The 15,442-nt window shown below is 30.4% G+C and overlaps 3 protein-coding genes and 1 non-coding gene across 5 annotated transcripts in view; 2 read left to right on the forward strand and 2 right to left on the reverse strand.

Moving 5' to 3' along the window:
• Nucleotides 1–553: 553 nt before the first annotated feature.
• On the reverse strand, nucleotides 554–626 carry Trnak-uuu (transfer RNA lysine (anticodon UUU)). Its single transcript has one exon. It is a non-coding gene; the product is annotated as a tRNA-Lys (tRNA).
• A 126-nt stretch (nucleotides 627–752) lies between these two features.
• On the reverse strand, nucleotides 753–3,488 carry LOC127066722 (dihydropteridine reductase). Its single transcript, XM_051000777.1, has 5 exons — nucleotides 3,271–3,488; nucleotides 1,993–2,076; nucleotides 1,662–1,908; nucleotides 1,392–1,584; nucleotides 753–1,323 (listed from the first exon to the last, which is right to left on the reverse strand). The coding sequence occupies exons 1-5, from the start codon at nucleotides 3,358–3,360 to the stop codon at nucleotides 1,224–1,226; spliced, it is 714 nt and encodes a 237-aa protein (XP_050856734.1). The 5' UTR covers nucleotides 3,361–3,488; the 3' UTR covers nucleotides 753–1,223.
• Nucleotides 3,489–4,060: 572 nt separating this feature from the next.
• Nucleotides 4,061–14,446, forward strand: LOC127067124 (E3 ubiquitin-protein ligase KCMF1-like). 2 transcript variants are annotated; one of them, XM_051001703.1, is made up of 9 exons: nucleotides 4,061–4,297; nucleotides 5,343–5,510; nucleotides 5,640–5,779; nucleotides 5,889–6,085; nucleotides 6,694–6,886; nucleotides 7,724–7,935; nucleotides 8,019–8,469; nucleotides 8,729–8,836; nucleotides 12,220–14,446. In XM_051001703.1, exons 1-9 carry the CDS (start codon nucleotides 4,282–4,284, stop codon nucleotides 12,223–12,225), a joined length of 1,491 nt encoding a protein of 496 aa, XP_050857660.1. In that variant the 5' UTR covers nucleotides 4,061–4,281; the 3' UTR covers nucleotides 12,226–14,446. The 2 variants fall into 2 exon arrangements, with proteins under 2 accessions (XP_050857660.1, XP_050857659.1); XM_051001702.1 differs by having other exon boundaries at nucleotides 8,729–14,446.
• Nucleotides 14,447–14,888: 442 nt separating this feature from the next.
• Nucleotides 14,889–15,442, forward strand: part of LOC127067128 (RING-box protein 2) — a 31,711-nt gene continuing 31,157 nt past the window's right edge. The window contains exon 1 of the mRNA XM_051001711.1: nucleotides 14,889–15,095. Within this exon, the coding sequence (XP_050857668.1) occupies nucleotides 14,942–15,095 (154 nt within the window). The 5' untranslated portion in view covers nucleotides 14,889–14,941. The remainder of the gene's footprint in view (nucleotides 15,096–15,442) is intronic.

Raw genomic sequence — 15,442 nt, forward strand, 5'->3', positions numbered from 1 at the left:
TTATTTCAAAATGGCTAAAAATTTATTTAAGAAAATCTTACAATTATTACAGTATACTTATTTTTAGTTTATAAAATATATAAAAGAAGTACTAAAATTTTTGTTTGTTTGCAAAATGTTTAAAAGTTCTACAAAGTAATAATTTTATACAAAAAAATCTGTTTTAATGACTATCATACAATCAAAAATTAAAATGGTTTGTATTTGAAAATTTATATAGTAAATATTAAATAAACAAAATATCTTAGTTTTTTTATATATATTGGTAATTCTAAATAATTTAAAAATTCTTATCACATATAGTACAATATCTATATAATTTTACCCACCCAAGTGCACACGTGACTGATAATGAGTTAATAATAAAATAATATTTATTGAGATTTTAATTATTTTATTAGATATTATTTAGATTTTCATATGCATGAAACGATATATGCAAAAATAAAAATAATTTAGGTTCTATTAAATTAAGTATAAAGTGAAATATTTACGGAACTAAAAAAGAAACTAAATTAATTTTATTGAAAGAAATTTAGAAGAAAAAAAAAACCGCCCGAACAGGGACTCGAACCCTGGACCCTCAGATTAAAAGTCTGATGCTCTACCGACTGAGCTATCCAGGCGCTTATGCTAGTTTTACGAAATATATACATATACTTTGGAATCACATTTATCTTTTACATATCAATATAGTGATACTTTTATTTTACATGAACAGTATAACATATTACATAACATATCAAAATTAATTATCTTGAAAGAATAATATTTATTTTTGTATTATTAAAATTAATATTTTACAAATCAGTGAAAGAGAGGATAATACAATTATACTATTTGTTTAATAGTGCATTTTTGAGGTATTTACAATAAACTATAAAACGTTTATATAATTATATTATATGTAAAATTTGAATCATATAAAATATATTACAAAAACAATAATTACATAAAATGATGTTTTTTTACAAATCAAACAATTGTATTACTGTGGAATGGACATTGGAATAAAAATATGTATAAGTTAAATAAAATATTAATATGACAGATAATGCTAACAATATACTTGTATATTCACAGTATATTCACAATTTATTTAGAGACACAGAGTATGTTTTTTGTAGTAAGTAGTTTTGTAATATTCATTTATTGTCATAAATGCTTTTAGAAACTGCTGCTTCCATTAATCTTTTAACATCTTCAGAGTTTCATTTCCATTTTTAAACTGTTATTAATGTTGTCTTATTGTCTTTAGTAATCAATTGAAGAAGACTACCATTGGAAGGTCGGTCTTGATTTTGAGACCATTTCCAAAACAAGCTATTGATAATATAAATATATGTTATATAATTCTATGTTCATGATAATAAAATATATATTATACATACTCTGATACAAATTCAAGAGATGTCCATGTACTCGTATCAGCTTTTGGCATCCACTTTCTATTCATTGGGGTATCCAAAGTAACAGGTAAGATAGTAGCAACAATAGAATCAAGAGGTAGACCACTATCCTTGGAAGCTAAAGACTTGGTTAGTTGATGGACTGCTGCCTTAGCCATTCCATAACCAATCATTCCTAATATTCAAGCAATAAGAATCTGTAAGTTATCACAAAATTATAATATTAAATTTTATTCAATGAGATTTAAAAACCTGGTGTTCCTTCTAATGCAGCTTTAGCACCAGTCAATGCAAGAAATCCTCCTTGTTTCAAATAATGAGATGCGATACTTGCTGCAATAGCTGAACTCCAAACACTTTGTTTCCACATAAGATCATTATTTTTGATAAAATCTGAGCTTGAAGCATTTCCTCCAGCCCATCCACCTGCTACACAAATCACTCCATCTACTTTGTCTTCTTTCAAAATATTTTTTATTTCTGATAAAATATCAGATTCCTAGTATACAGATATAAATTAAATTAATATCATTATTTTATATAAAAAAGTAATAATGAAATAAAAACCAGATGCAATAGTTACCTGTTCCTGCCAGTTTCTATTAGCATTTACAACAATATTGGCATCTGCAGTTTCATTGGGTTTCATATCAATAGATCCAACCCACTGAAATAGTTTATCATTATTTATTACATATTGTGATTTATAAATTTATAAATTTATAAAACTAAATAACTGTATAAAATCAATCAAGATTATGAAATATATAAACAATGAGATAGTAAAAAAGTACTTTTAATCTATTTTATTTTAACAATTTATAACAATTAATGCTAATAATTTATAAAATTATTTAGTAGTATATTATTTTGTAAAATTATTATACATCAAGCGAAATATGATACATGCATATATATATTTATATAAATATATAAATGTTTTATATATATACATATATAAAGTATAAAACATATGGGAAATATGCTGTCTCATATACATATACATTACACGAAAGGTCTTTTATCCTGTTCGGATCTATAAGCTAACGCACGCTTACGTGTTGCGCACTTATCGATATACGTACAGTTAGTGAGAGAAGGATAGAATAGAAAAAAATTTTCGAAGTTTATTTCAAATGTTTTTGATCTTTGAAAATAAATTTTGAATGCAAATAAATGTTCAAAATCGAATGGGTGATTATTTATTTCACAAATGTTTTTTAGATATTGTTTATTTGCCGAAAGCACAATTCGTCAAAAGGTATCCTTGTAAGAAAATTTTAAGTAATATTCTGCGATTTGTTTTATTTGCTTCTAAACGTTTTTTTTATGAAGATATTGTACTAAGCCATTCTTCGTTATAATTAAATGCATATTAGTTTTTATAAGCGAAGTTATCCTTAACACAGTTTTCCGTGTCCTTGCGCAACTTTCATCTCACTAGACTTTATACGTTCTATGTTACGTATACAGTACGTAACTTATAAAAAAAGGAAAATGACAAATACTTAACATTTTACTTTTTACAGTATTATTTTTCTTTAATAGAAGGATTTTAATAGAAAGTATTCTTCAAATTTCCCGCGAAATTTTCTTCTTATCAATAAACAAGTTTAAATCAAGATTTTGGTTAATACTTTGTATCGTTATAAATAAATTGCTTGTAAAACTCATACGTGCTTTATAGATTAAAATCTATACGTCAAATTATTTTTATAAAAAATATAAGATAATATTAATGCAGCATTTATTATCTTTTATTTAGAATTATTCGAAGTGTCACGTCTGATAAACTTATCCTTACTTCGATAAAAATTTTTTTTTTAATTGTAACATTTTATACAAATATTTATACGCTTACCCAATTTTTTGATTTAAATTGGGAAACACAAGCAGAACCAAGTGCACCCTTACCACCGTAAATAATAACACGTCCTAATACCGCTGCCATTGTTCACAAAATGTGCATAAACTCTACGATTTGCAAGAATGATCCGGGATTCAGCGATCGACTACGAAAGAATACGAATAGGAACGAGCTGACTTTCGGAAAATGTCGTGAAAGGATTGCTAGATTGCCGGTTCTCGACATAGAATAAAATACTAGATGACCGTTCGAAAGGATAATTTGAGATTACGTTATATTGGTGTACTTCGTAAAGGCAGACACGAAACATCGACTTAGTTGTATAGTAAGCCAAAATAATACAAATGATTAATGTAATTATTTCTTTAGTTGATAAGAAGTTTAATTTATTATAATTGTAATTTAAATTATGTTATAATTATAAGATTTATTATGTATGTTGTGTGTATATATATATATATATATGTATATATAATTTTCATATCAAAATCATTTGAATAAAGTTTATCAAATTCTCTAATACGATTGGTCGATTTTTACGATGAGAGCACTCTCTGTAATTTGAAAAGTTATAAATTCAAATAATATGATTATAAATATACAGTTTCAATAATACGTAATAATATCATTGAAATGATATCTATAAAATGTTACCAATGTGTGTAATTACTGTTTTTAGAAAGAATATTGTCGTAACAAATTGTATTTTTCCCGCGCTTTTCATAGAAATCGTGGCAACACCGCATGTACGGAAAGAGAGGCCGTGCCCGCAATGTTCTCCGGGAGCGTAGGTCTAGTGTGACGTCACGGTAGCCTAGTTGGGTTAGGTTTTACGCTGGAAATTCTAACGAAAAATTTTTGTTTGACGATTGATGTTTTCCTCGTCGCATTCACCGAACCGAGCGACGTAGCGAGCTGACGTAGTGGCGACCGGTGATCGTGTTTTATAAATCGTGCGATCGCGAAACCCCGCGCTGTCGACGTATATGAAATTTTAAACGGAAAATGAGTCGACATGAAGGTATGTACGTGTGTGCTGCCTTCTGACTAGCAAGTCAGCTTGGTCCTCCTCGTGCATCCAGTCTATTGTAATAATGATAGAAAAGATTTTAAGATTTATGAAGGCATAATACATTTTTATGATGAATCTATGCTAATTGTAGAGAATATTAGATGATTTTTTTATGCTAGACGTTTCTCAGAAACGTTTCCCTTTGAGCTCGAGACGGATCGTCCTAATGTCAGAGCCAGATGGCAGCACTGAGCGAAAATTCACTCGAATTTTTGGCGAATTTAGATTCGTCTTTTTCAGCAATTAGTTAGAATTTTTTTAATATGACAAATATTCTCAATGTTCTTTAATGTAAAACGACTGTAAATTGGTGTTCAATGATGTATGATGAGTTGTCAGGATGTATTACCAGCTGATTGCTTTCAGATCAGTTTCCTTAGTCTCTTTTCTCCCTCCGCTCACCCCCCCTCTCTTGAAGACAGATAATTTTACTCTTCTTAAACATATTGAAATCTTTTCTTGTTCTTTTAGAACTATGTATAACTTAGATCTATCTTTTATCTATTAACAGCAACTTATAGTAATTTTGGTAATGGTCTTGTTAATTGCATCATAATGACATAATATTCGTTATAAATGTATTGAATAATTTATTTATCTATGTATATATTTACATTCGTAAATATTTTTATAGATAATGACTGAATAAGATCTTTACTTTGATGCTCTTAATTTGTTGATTTGGAACGTAATAACTTTTTGCATAACAAGATGTTCTTGTATAGATGTACACATGCATGATATATAAATAACATTGATATTATCATGTCATTTATACATCGTATATATATATACTCGTTTACTTTTTATAGTATATTAATGATACATAAAAGGATATTGAAAAAGGAATTGCATAACCAGAATTTATATATGTATTTGCATTTTATATTTTTTTTATATTTTTTCTTTTTATATTTTTTTCTATTTTAATATTTACCCTTATTAAATATAAAATAGTAAAAATATTTTTAATATTTTATGTACCTTATTATAGGGGTAAGCTGTGACTCCTGCTTAAAGGGTAATTTTCGGGGTCGCAGATACAAGTGCCTCGTATGCTACGATTATGATTTATGTGCCAGCTGCTATGAAGGTGGTGCCAGTACTACACGCCACCTTACCGATCATCCTATGCAGTGTATTCTTACTAGATCTGATTTTGGTTAGTGACTGATCTTTCATATTTTTGTATCATTCTATATTTAGTAATTTTTATAGAAATATTAAGAGAAAGAGAGAAAAAAAGAGATTTCTCTTAAACTTTATGTATAACAAGATTATTATTTTACAGAATTGTATTATGGTGGAGAAGGTGTCAGTGTAGAACAACCTCAATCTTTAACTTGTCCTTATTGCACAAGAATGGGTTTTACTGAAGCTACTTTGCAAGAACATGTTGCTGCGGATCATCCAGACACTTCATTTGAAGTTGTGCGTATATTTCACGAAATACTGATTACGTTAATAACAATATTTTGTACTTTAGAAACTATTCTTTAAAATTATTTTTTAATATTATTGCTCTTTGATTCTGTCTTAGGTCTGTCCAGTTTGCGCAGCTTTACCAGGTGGGGATCCCAATAATGTAACAGATGATTTTGCTGGTCATTTGACTTTGGAACATCGTAGTGGACCAAGAGATCTCATTTCTCTTCTGGATGAGCCAGCCTCAAGTCGACATGGAGTCAGACGAATACCACACCCATCCAGAGGCGTAGGAGGGCAACGTCCACGCAGGTATACAAACTTACTACTGTCAATAATAATAAGAAAGAATAAATATACAATCGCTAAATTATTTTGCACATGTAGGATTTATGGACGAAGGAAGAATGTCTTCATATATCAAATTTTTTTTCCATCAGCATGATTTTTTATAAAATATGATAGTATTAACTTTTTACGGTCGTAATATTTTGTAGCATGGGTATACTGTTGTTCGAAATTATTTCCGCTCGCTGAACCGATGGTGTACAGTCAACCAATTATTACCTGAAAATCCTACTTCTGGAGGATTAAGGGATTAAGGGTCTTGGGTTTATCTTTTATTTATATTTGAATGGCATAGAGTACAAGAATGTTGTTGCAATACAATAGATAAAGTGAGTAGGGTTCAATTCCAAAACAACAATAAACAGTAAAAGTACCTTACAGGGAATATTTCAGACGACCGTAACGGTAAAAGTGTCCTGTCGGGATTTTCCCGTCATAAAACCGTAACAGTAAAAGTACCTGACCAGGAATATCCCGGACTTTGACCGCTAAGAGTTAATACTGTGCTCACATTAAGGTTCATTACCATCTTACCTTAGATAATGTTCATTGGAGTGTCATTGGACCTGCAGGTCCAACATGCATTTCAGTTCGTCTGGAGGCTTAAGTCCCAGTAGTCGAGAGGGTATAGATCCAATCGCAGAATTGTTATCGCAATTGTCGGGGGTTCGTCGAAGTGGTGGTGGTACAGGACAAAGTTCTTCAGCACCGTCTCAACTACAGCAGTTGCAAATGCAGTTACAGTTGGAACGGCAACAAGTTAGAGTACGTACATTACTATACGTACCCATCTTTCAATTTCTCTTTAGTGGTTTCTTTTCACGCTGAGTGCTCGTTAATAATGAGTTCTTACTATACGAACGAAGTAAGTGGAATAAGATAAATAAAAAAATAATAATTAACATTTTATCGGTCGTAAATATCGCTAAAAAGTTGTCGCTAACCGGCGGCTCTCTCGCGTAAATGCAACCGCTTTTCGTATAATCGTTGATAGTATAATTATAATGTACTTATCGAGAGAGAAGCATTAAAGTCAGTATTATTTAAATTTTATCATGTAATCTTAATCTTAATCATCAATTCATGATGATGATCAAATCATTTGTATAATGCCGTCTAAAATTGATGCGGTCGTATCTATGTGATTACCAACCGATACGAAATGTTTAGAGAAAGTATTAAGAGAAAAGCTAGTACGAATTATATCAATATTTATTTCGTGCATTTATTTGCAAGAAGTACTGAATTTTTAAGTATATTTGTTATCATTTGTGCGAACACGCATGTTAATACGCACACCACGATTCAATTAAAATAAGTCAAAATAACGTAATTAATGCAATCGCATAATAATTTGTAGCTCACTGATGTATAAGAAATTCAGTAAATAAGAAAAATATTTTTACACACACACAAGAGAAATATATCTTTCGAGTGCGTAAACGGAGAGATTTTTCGCGTAAAAAATACATTAAGATTGATAAATTAAATATAAAATATAACATTTAAATTGATTTATTTTATAATATTTTCAGTTGCTTTATTTCAGCAATAATTATTAATAATAATACCTTTTATGTTAATTCTATATGTATATTTTAGGCTGCTAGGCAACAGTTGGAACGGTTGCCCAGGAGACAGACACAGGTTATTGGTTCAGTTAGTGGAGGAGGTGGTACAAGTGGTGGTCACTCTACTAATATGGCAAGTGTAGTGGCAAGCAGTACAAGTAGTAATAACAATGCAACCAATGTGGCCAACTCATCTGTTGTTTCATCTACCAACTCACAGAGCTCAATGTTTCTGTTGCCTAGGTAATTGTCATAAATTACTTTCTTCTTATATCTTCTTATTTCTTCTTATATCTTAATCTAATATATCTATTTAATTTGTTTAGATGCATTACAACTACACTGTCTGATTCACAATTGCAAAATGTTGAACGCGAGAGTGCAAACAGAAGCCTCTTCGTTCGTGAACTTATTCTTGGGACACTTTCGCAAACATTGCCAGATTTGCTACAACAACAACTGTCCATTGCACAGACACCAATATCAAGTGCAACTACTGCCACGACAAGTCCTGAAACACCAAATGCAAATGCTTCCACGATTCCCACGAAAAAATTAAATGTAACTCAAGAAACAAAACGAGATCAAACATCAAGTAAACATGTAACGCCACCCCCTGTGCAGCAACAGCAGCAATCGCATATCGTGCAAGCTGCAACTGGTAGTGTCGGAACAGGTCTGCAAAATCAAGGATTGTCTACAAATTCTAATAGTATCACGTCGCAGAATCCACCTATGGTTCAAACGTTGATGCATAGTGTATTACCCCAACCACTGGTGAGTCCTCCTTAAATTTCTGCAAAGTTTATTTCCGCAGTTTGATTTCTAAAAATATTTTATTTGTATACAAGTGAAAGAAAGCTCGTTAATGTAAACAATATGTATTTATGAATAGACGAATATATTGTAGTTTTAAATGTCTGATTACTAAAATGAATATAAGAAAACATTGAGAAGATCCGAAAATGTTACTAATTTACTTTTGATATTTACTGAATTTATAATAAGAATTTGAGATAATAATATTATTAAATAGGTACTGCAGCAGCCACTGCCTCCACCAATTAGGAATACTGGTACTGGGACCATCAGAGAACCCATAGCAAGCCCGGCACCTGCATACCTGAGAGGTGGAGTGGGTCCGGTTGGTGTTACAGGTCCTTCACGTAGAAAGCCAGTTAGGGCTGTAGATGGAAGAAACCAATCTACGGAACCTCCACCCCCGCACTAACCCCTCCTTAGCCTATACCCATCCACCCTGATTCCTCACAGGACCCTCTAGCACTAGTCCTAGCACTGTTTAGAACACCTCATCATTATTGTTATTATTATTATAATATTATATATTAATAATTATTCAAATGTCCCCTCCTGATCCTTTTTGCCCTTCTATTTTCCAAACTCTAATCTCGTTACCTTTTGCCATTATGTGACATGGAACAAGGGCAAGGGCTAATTTCATTGTTGTATGCAGAAAATGTATATAACTTCTTGCAGTTATGCTCGGAATATGATTCCTTTGTTTAATTTTGTTTCGATTACAGCGAGTCTTGCCACGTTCTTTTAAACCACTATATGAGTTTATCGATAATCGAATTTAATCCAAATTAATGGATCGCTTCTTAAAAGCAACAACAGTATATGTTTAACGGTTTCGTATATAATGAAATGATGAATCTTTAAGACATCAGCGGAAAAATATTTGGTATCCGATCGGTTTCAAATTATAATGCGATGCGTGTCATATTATTTCATTGCTTCTTATAAAGCACCAAAAATCATTTTTGGGTCAATTAAACACAATTGACTTTTTTTCGAGTAGTAATATGTTACCTACTATTTACTCAAAAAGTTACAGTATATTTATAAAATATTTATAATCAATATGCCTGGGTTGGTCCATGATACTAATTTTTTAATTTATCATTTTCCGCTCCTTTCTCCTTACGTAATTTATCTGTAACGAGAAAGAATTTGTGTCAATATTAATATACTAATCACTTCTCATATATTAGGTTGTTCATTTAGTTATACATTATTTCTTTTGCGATTTTTAATACTAACTATATGTTTAAATTTACTGTTACGTCTTACTGTAAACTTGAAATAAATTAATTTAGGTTTCAATGAAATTATAGTTTTCAATATAAAACACACACAATGTATTTGGATATATCATTAATTAAGTCACAATCGATTAAATTTTCCATATAACGTGTGTTATCGCTAATAAACATTAATTAAAGTTTGTGTCTGTGAGAGTTAGGAGGCCTAGTTTCTAATAGCATCAAGGTTGAGTTTCATTGACCAGCCCATTTAAAAAAAAAGAAAAATCAATGAAAAAGCTTAAAATCTTGTCGTCAAATTAAGTTATTCGATATCAAATTGAAATTATTATAAATGGATTTGAAAGATATTACAATTAAAAATTAAATCGACGTGTACACACGCGCGCGCCTTATTTGTATGTATATAATGTGTATGTATACATATATATATGTGTGTGTATATATATATGCATGCGTATGTATATGTATATCAAAAGTATAATAAGGAAGATTTTAAGCAGTCCAACATATTTTTTATTCATTTGTCGAATCATAGTATTACGTAAGTACATACAATCGTTGTGTCAATATCGACCCTCTTTCCTCAAAGCATGCCCTTGTCCTTGAAATTCTAATCACTCCATTTTAAGCTACACGTCATAATGATAATAATGATAATGATAATTAAGAATAGTAATGATAATAGTATTGTTTGTACGCGTGTGTTATGTCGAAGCCAAGGGCGTAAAACGAAATAGAGGCAATAATTTATTGCTTTTTCTAGAGGAAAGACAAAAAAAAAGCCGAAAGGATTTTTCATGATTATGTCTAAAATATGAGTTCACACAGAAATATTCAAATTTATAGACATGACAAAATCAGATTTTGCATGGGACGCATACAGATACATTCGATACTCAAAAAAGAAATATTATAAAGAATAGAATCAAACAAAGCTCCTATAATTGAGCGTCGACTGATATGTCGATAATTGGCTCCTTCCCCTAGTCTTTACGCATGTTTTGTTTTCTCTCTCTTTCTTTTTTTCTTTCATTTTCTTTTTCTTCTTATAATCCTTTACTTTGTAATTAGTTCTTCTTCATTTCCTATTTTTTCTTTTTTCATATAATTTTATTTGGGTGTGTATCTACAAGATGTGGATAAGAGTTTAAAAAAACAATAAAAAAAGAGGAAAATCTATACAGTTAAAGCAAATGAAATAAAGAACAGAAAAAATGAAAAAGAAATGCACACATATATACGCATATATGTGTTTGTATTTACGTATAAACATACATATATTAAAAAATTTACAGACGCGTGCGTGCGTGCGTGCGTAAGCTTGTGAACAAAAAAAAAAAAAACAAAAAAAAAAAGAAAAAAATTAGTAAAATATGTAGTAAGTGATTTTTTCTTATTTTGTATAGCCCCTTTTAAAACTAATTATCTCTCTTCTCTGTCTGTCTAATATAATATCGTTTACAAATAACTTTGCAGTGTTGGACACATTAGGATAGGCGTTAAAAATTACGCCTAAAAATTTATCTTTTATTTTCTAATCACATCCGTATCGTATTAATTGTTTTTCTTTTATCTACCATAGTTATCGATATAGAAAAATAATATTCTTTTAAAAATTAAAATCCACGTTCTATGTTTAATGCAAATTACACGCCTTCGTAACGTATAGTAGATTTACAATAATAAAAAGATAGAAAAGGGATGCGTACTTACTAATTGTGAAAAAAGAAATGCAAGAAAAATATCAAGGATTATTATCCTGCGAGCTAATTAATAGCGAGCAATTTTGCTTGGTATTAAAATAAAAAATAAAACGCTGATGTATTCAGGGATAGATCAAAAGAAAAATATATGTTTAAACGGACAAATAGAATGATCAAAAAATGGGACTCATTGAAATCGAGTATCATGAAAATGATAAACTGACTTATCGTTAGAACGAAGCAAGACTTTTATGTATCAATTTGATACCAAACAAGAGTTGGTCCAAAGATGTTATATCATAGACAGAATTATATTGTTTCGCAAGTATAATAGATATCTATATTTTTTGTTTTATTTTATTTCCAGTATTATTTGTTAGTAAAAGATATTTCCTGTAGTATGTGTGATCGCTCACATCGTAAGAATAGAGAATACACGTGGGATTTGAGATAATTTTCGTTCGAGTAGGAAAAAGAAAAAGAAAAAAAGAAAAAAAAACAAAAGAAAATGAGATTCTTTCCCTTGTTTTCCCTGTCACTCATAAACCCCCAAAAAATCCATTCCCTTTCAGTTTCAACGGGAGTCCTTATGATCTCGTTAATTAATATAACAATTAATATAACTCAATACGATTAAGTTTCCGATTATTTGACGTAATTCGAAAAGAACGATACATAATTTACTTGAAAAGAAAATACGAATACTTCGATATCATTGTCACAGATATCTACAGTTACAGTTTTGTTCGTTGCAGCTTTGAAAGTCATTCGTTTTACCATTAACCTTTGGCTTGCCGTACATACTAATTGGGATTCAACTGGAAGCAACGGAAAATAGATATATACATACATACACACTACTTTTTATCGTACGTGGCGTATTTAAAAACGTATTTTATACGTTTCCGAATTTACTTTTCATGCATTCTACAACGAGTTTCTAGAAGATCGAAATTCGACCAGCGTTCAACCACCTCGTCTAGAGAAAACGTTATAAACTTTACGTGTAAAGGAAACAAAATAAAAAAGACAAAAGGAAAATAATACAAAGAAACTAGAAAAACGGATATGCTCGTGGCGTATTTTCGCTTTATCCGAGAAAAATACTGAAAATTTTTGAAAAAGAAAAAAAAGGAAAAAAACAAGAAATAAATAAAAAACAAAATAGAAAGGCGAGATAAACTTCCTCTGATTACGACTTCTATCTGGATCTAACTTGTTATACTTCAAACGACGTTGTCTATCGCACGTGTGTATATGTCGAAGACTTCTATAACGTTTTTATGCATATGTGCAAAGTGCATAGAACAAATGCATGTAACCTTCGAGTGTAACAAAACGGATGGAATAGTATGAGAAGCAAAGTAAAAAAGCAGCTTTTTGCCTTTGTACCTCGATTCATTTTAAGCGAAAGAACTTCTTTAAAGAGCGAGAGAGAGAGAGAGAGAGAGAGAGAGAGAGAGAGAGAAAGTGAGAAAGAACAAGACAAAGAGCAGCGAGTACTACTTATTGTATACACAGTGACATACTTGCAAGTATTTGTTAAGAACAAATACTCTTTTTATTAATGACGTCCACACGAACGTAAAATGCACTTTTCCTGTTATTTGGTATGCATCCGAGAGTTTTGATCGAACATATTACGAATGTTACGTGTGCGTGCGTGCGTGCGTGTATGTGTGTGTGTACACATACTAGAAATGAGTTTGTTAAAAAAAAAAGATGTGATCGGGAGAGAAGGCCCATGCGACACATAAAACTCGACGTAAAGATAAAACGATCTAATGTTTATAGGAATTCGACGATTTTTCGTAATGTTATCGCACGATGCTGTTCCTTATTTTCTTATCTATTAGTCTTGATTTAAGGCTTATATCTAGATAGTGAATAACTACTGCGGATAAAGGCCAATTGTATGTGTGTGTTTGTATATATATACACATACATACACATTTACATACATACATATATATGTAAGCAATCATGGGTGATTTCAATCGATGCTATATGTGTATGTGTGTAATAAGTCACAATTATTAAAAAAAAAGAAAAAAAGAAAAAAAAAGAAAAAAAAATAATGAAAAGAAACCTTTACTTTTGGGATCACGATACGTCTTCATATTATTAGAAATTTCCTACTGTCGTAAAACAAAAAAGATTAATTAGTTTTCTTCTAAGTAACTTTTCGTACGGACACATGATGAACCGCATAAGATTGATGATCGTGATCGTTACCGTTGTTCTAATCGTCATCTCAATTTTTTCGTTTCCTTCGAACAACGTGCGAACGTTAAGGATTCTTTTCACGAATAACTCTTTGCATAAAAAAGGAAAAGAAAACAACAATATTCCATTCGATTATAAAAGAAGACATTTGAGTTATTGAGAAATTTAAGGTAAATGAGTGTATTGTTTAAGATAAAATTGATTCGACATCTTTTTTTAAATTACGTCGGGTTACGAAGATCGGTTTCGCGTGTTCTTTGTCTATTTCTACTCGAAATAATTTCAAGATTCAAGAAGTCGAAGAAGACGGATGGGGCAAATTTGTTGTTTTTTTTAATGCGTTCCACTTTTCTTTCGATTCGTATTTTTGAAATGAAATGAGAATGTATATCTTAAAAATTTCGAAATTCGTAAGTCTCTCTACCGGTAAATTTCTCTGTGGATTTGGATTTGCTGCGTTTCTTTATCTTTTTTTTTTTGTAAACTTCACGATTATAATCGAAAGATATGCACGTACGTAGGTACGTATACATATATACGAATGAAAGAAATGTGAAAGTATGCAAACGATAAAGAAGACACTGTGGGTGATGAAGACGTTTACGTGGAATGGTGTTTGACGAACATTACTACTAAAGTACTAATAGAGAATTCAAATGAAATCTTATACATAATAAGTATTAAACTGTACATTGTGTTTGATTGTACTTTGTGTTATACGCCTCTGATGCTGAATATAATGGAAATTCAATCGGAGCGAGTGTCATTATTGTTGAAACAATTTTTTTTCGGTTAAGCCATCAATTCATTTTCAATGTATTGTAATAATTGTTCTAATTGTATTCCAGGCCAAATTAATGACATTGTGAAACATCAGTTATTGTTATTATGTAATCTATAAAGTTATTTACTTGGATATTCCCTTGACCTGAACAGGTGGGAAAAATAAGTTACAATGAAAAAAAAAATTACAGCAATTCGTTTCTTTTGTGTTAAATGTTGATATATTTTCTAATAGTCCATTTTAAGAAATAATTTTTGAAATAAGAACATTTAAATATTTCCATTCTAGTCAATTTAATTGAAAGCGAAAAATTAAAAAAAATCTATTACATTCAAATATTTTATATATATGGTGTTGAGCGCCCTCTTAGATCACGTGACTTGCATCGAATGATAGAAGGATTAATGTTTGCAGATCATCTTTGACTGCGGTGCCGTTTGTGTGTGATTCTAACCTAAAAATTTGTCATGGCTGATACGGATCAAGATGTAACAGATCGTGGTGATGGTGATAATTTAAAAACCGACAAGTTATTTACTTTAAAGAAATGGAATGCTGTGGCTATGTGGAGTTGGGACGTCGAATGTGACACATGTGCTATTTGTCGAGTTCAGGTTATGGGTGAGTGTTTTTTAACTTTTACCTGTTTCATTTTAGATTATCATATTAAAGTAGTATTGTCACTTACAATTTCTTGACAACTATTACAATAATAACTATATTTTGTTCTAACAATTATATTTTCTTTTCGTTTTTTTGTGTAAGAATATAAATTATACAAATCCACTTATGATCTTACATCACAATTAGGTTAAAAAAAACAGAATGGTTTGCCATTCATTAATCATTTACTTTACTTTTCAATTAGTTTCATAATAAATAAATCTATCAAATAGATTTAATGGCATATATAAAATTAGATTATTTTATCTGTCTGGATAGATAAATATTGAACTTTTTTATATAAA

The sequence above is a fragment of the Vespula vulgaris genome, chromosome 10 (genome assembly GCF_905475345.1).
Source record: "Vespula vulgaris chromosome 10, iyVesVulg1.1, whole genome shotgun sequence".
In the NCBI taxonomy this organism is placed as follows: Eukaryota; Metazoa; Arthropoda; class Insecta; order Hymenoptera; family Vespidae; genus Vespula; species Vespula vulgaris.

What these genes read in the sequence shown, in the direction of transcription:
- LOC127067124 (XM_051001702.1), top strand. An exon ending in CAGACACTTCATTTGAAGTT is followed by an intron (nt 5,780 to 5,888) that starts GTGCGTATATTT and finishes ATTCTGTCTTAG; the next exon opens with GTCTGTCCAGTTTGCGCAGC. An exon ending in GGAGGGCAACGTCCACGCAG is followed by an intron (nt 6,086 to 6,693) that starts GTATACAAACTT and finishes TTGGACCTGCAG; the next exon opens with GTCCAACATGCATTTCAGTT.
- LOC127066722 (XM_051000777.1), bottom strand. Translation starts at nt 3,360, where the DNA reads ATGGCAGCGGTATTAGGACGTGTTATTATTTACGGTGGTAAGGGTGCA. An exon ending in AATTTAAATCAAAAAATTGG is followed by an intron (nt 2,077 to 3,270) that starts GTAAGCGTATAA and finishes AAACTATTTCAG; the next exon opens with TGGGTTGGATCTATTGATAT. An exon ending in TGCATTAGAAGGAACACCAG is followed by an intron (nt 1,585 to 1,661) that starts GTTTTTAAATCT and finishes CTTGAATATTAG; the next exon opens with GAATGATTGGTTATGGAATG.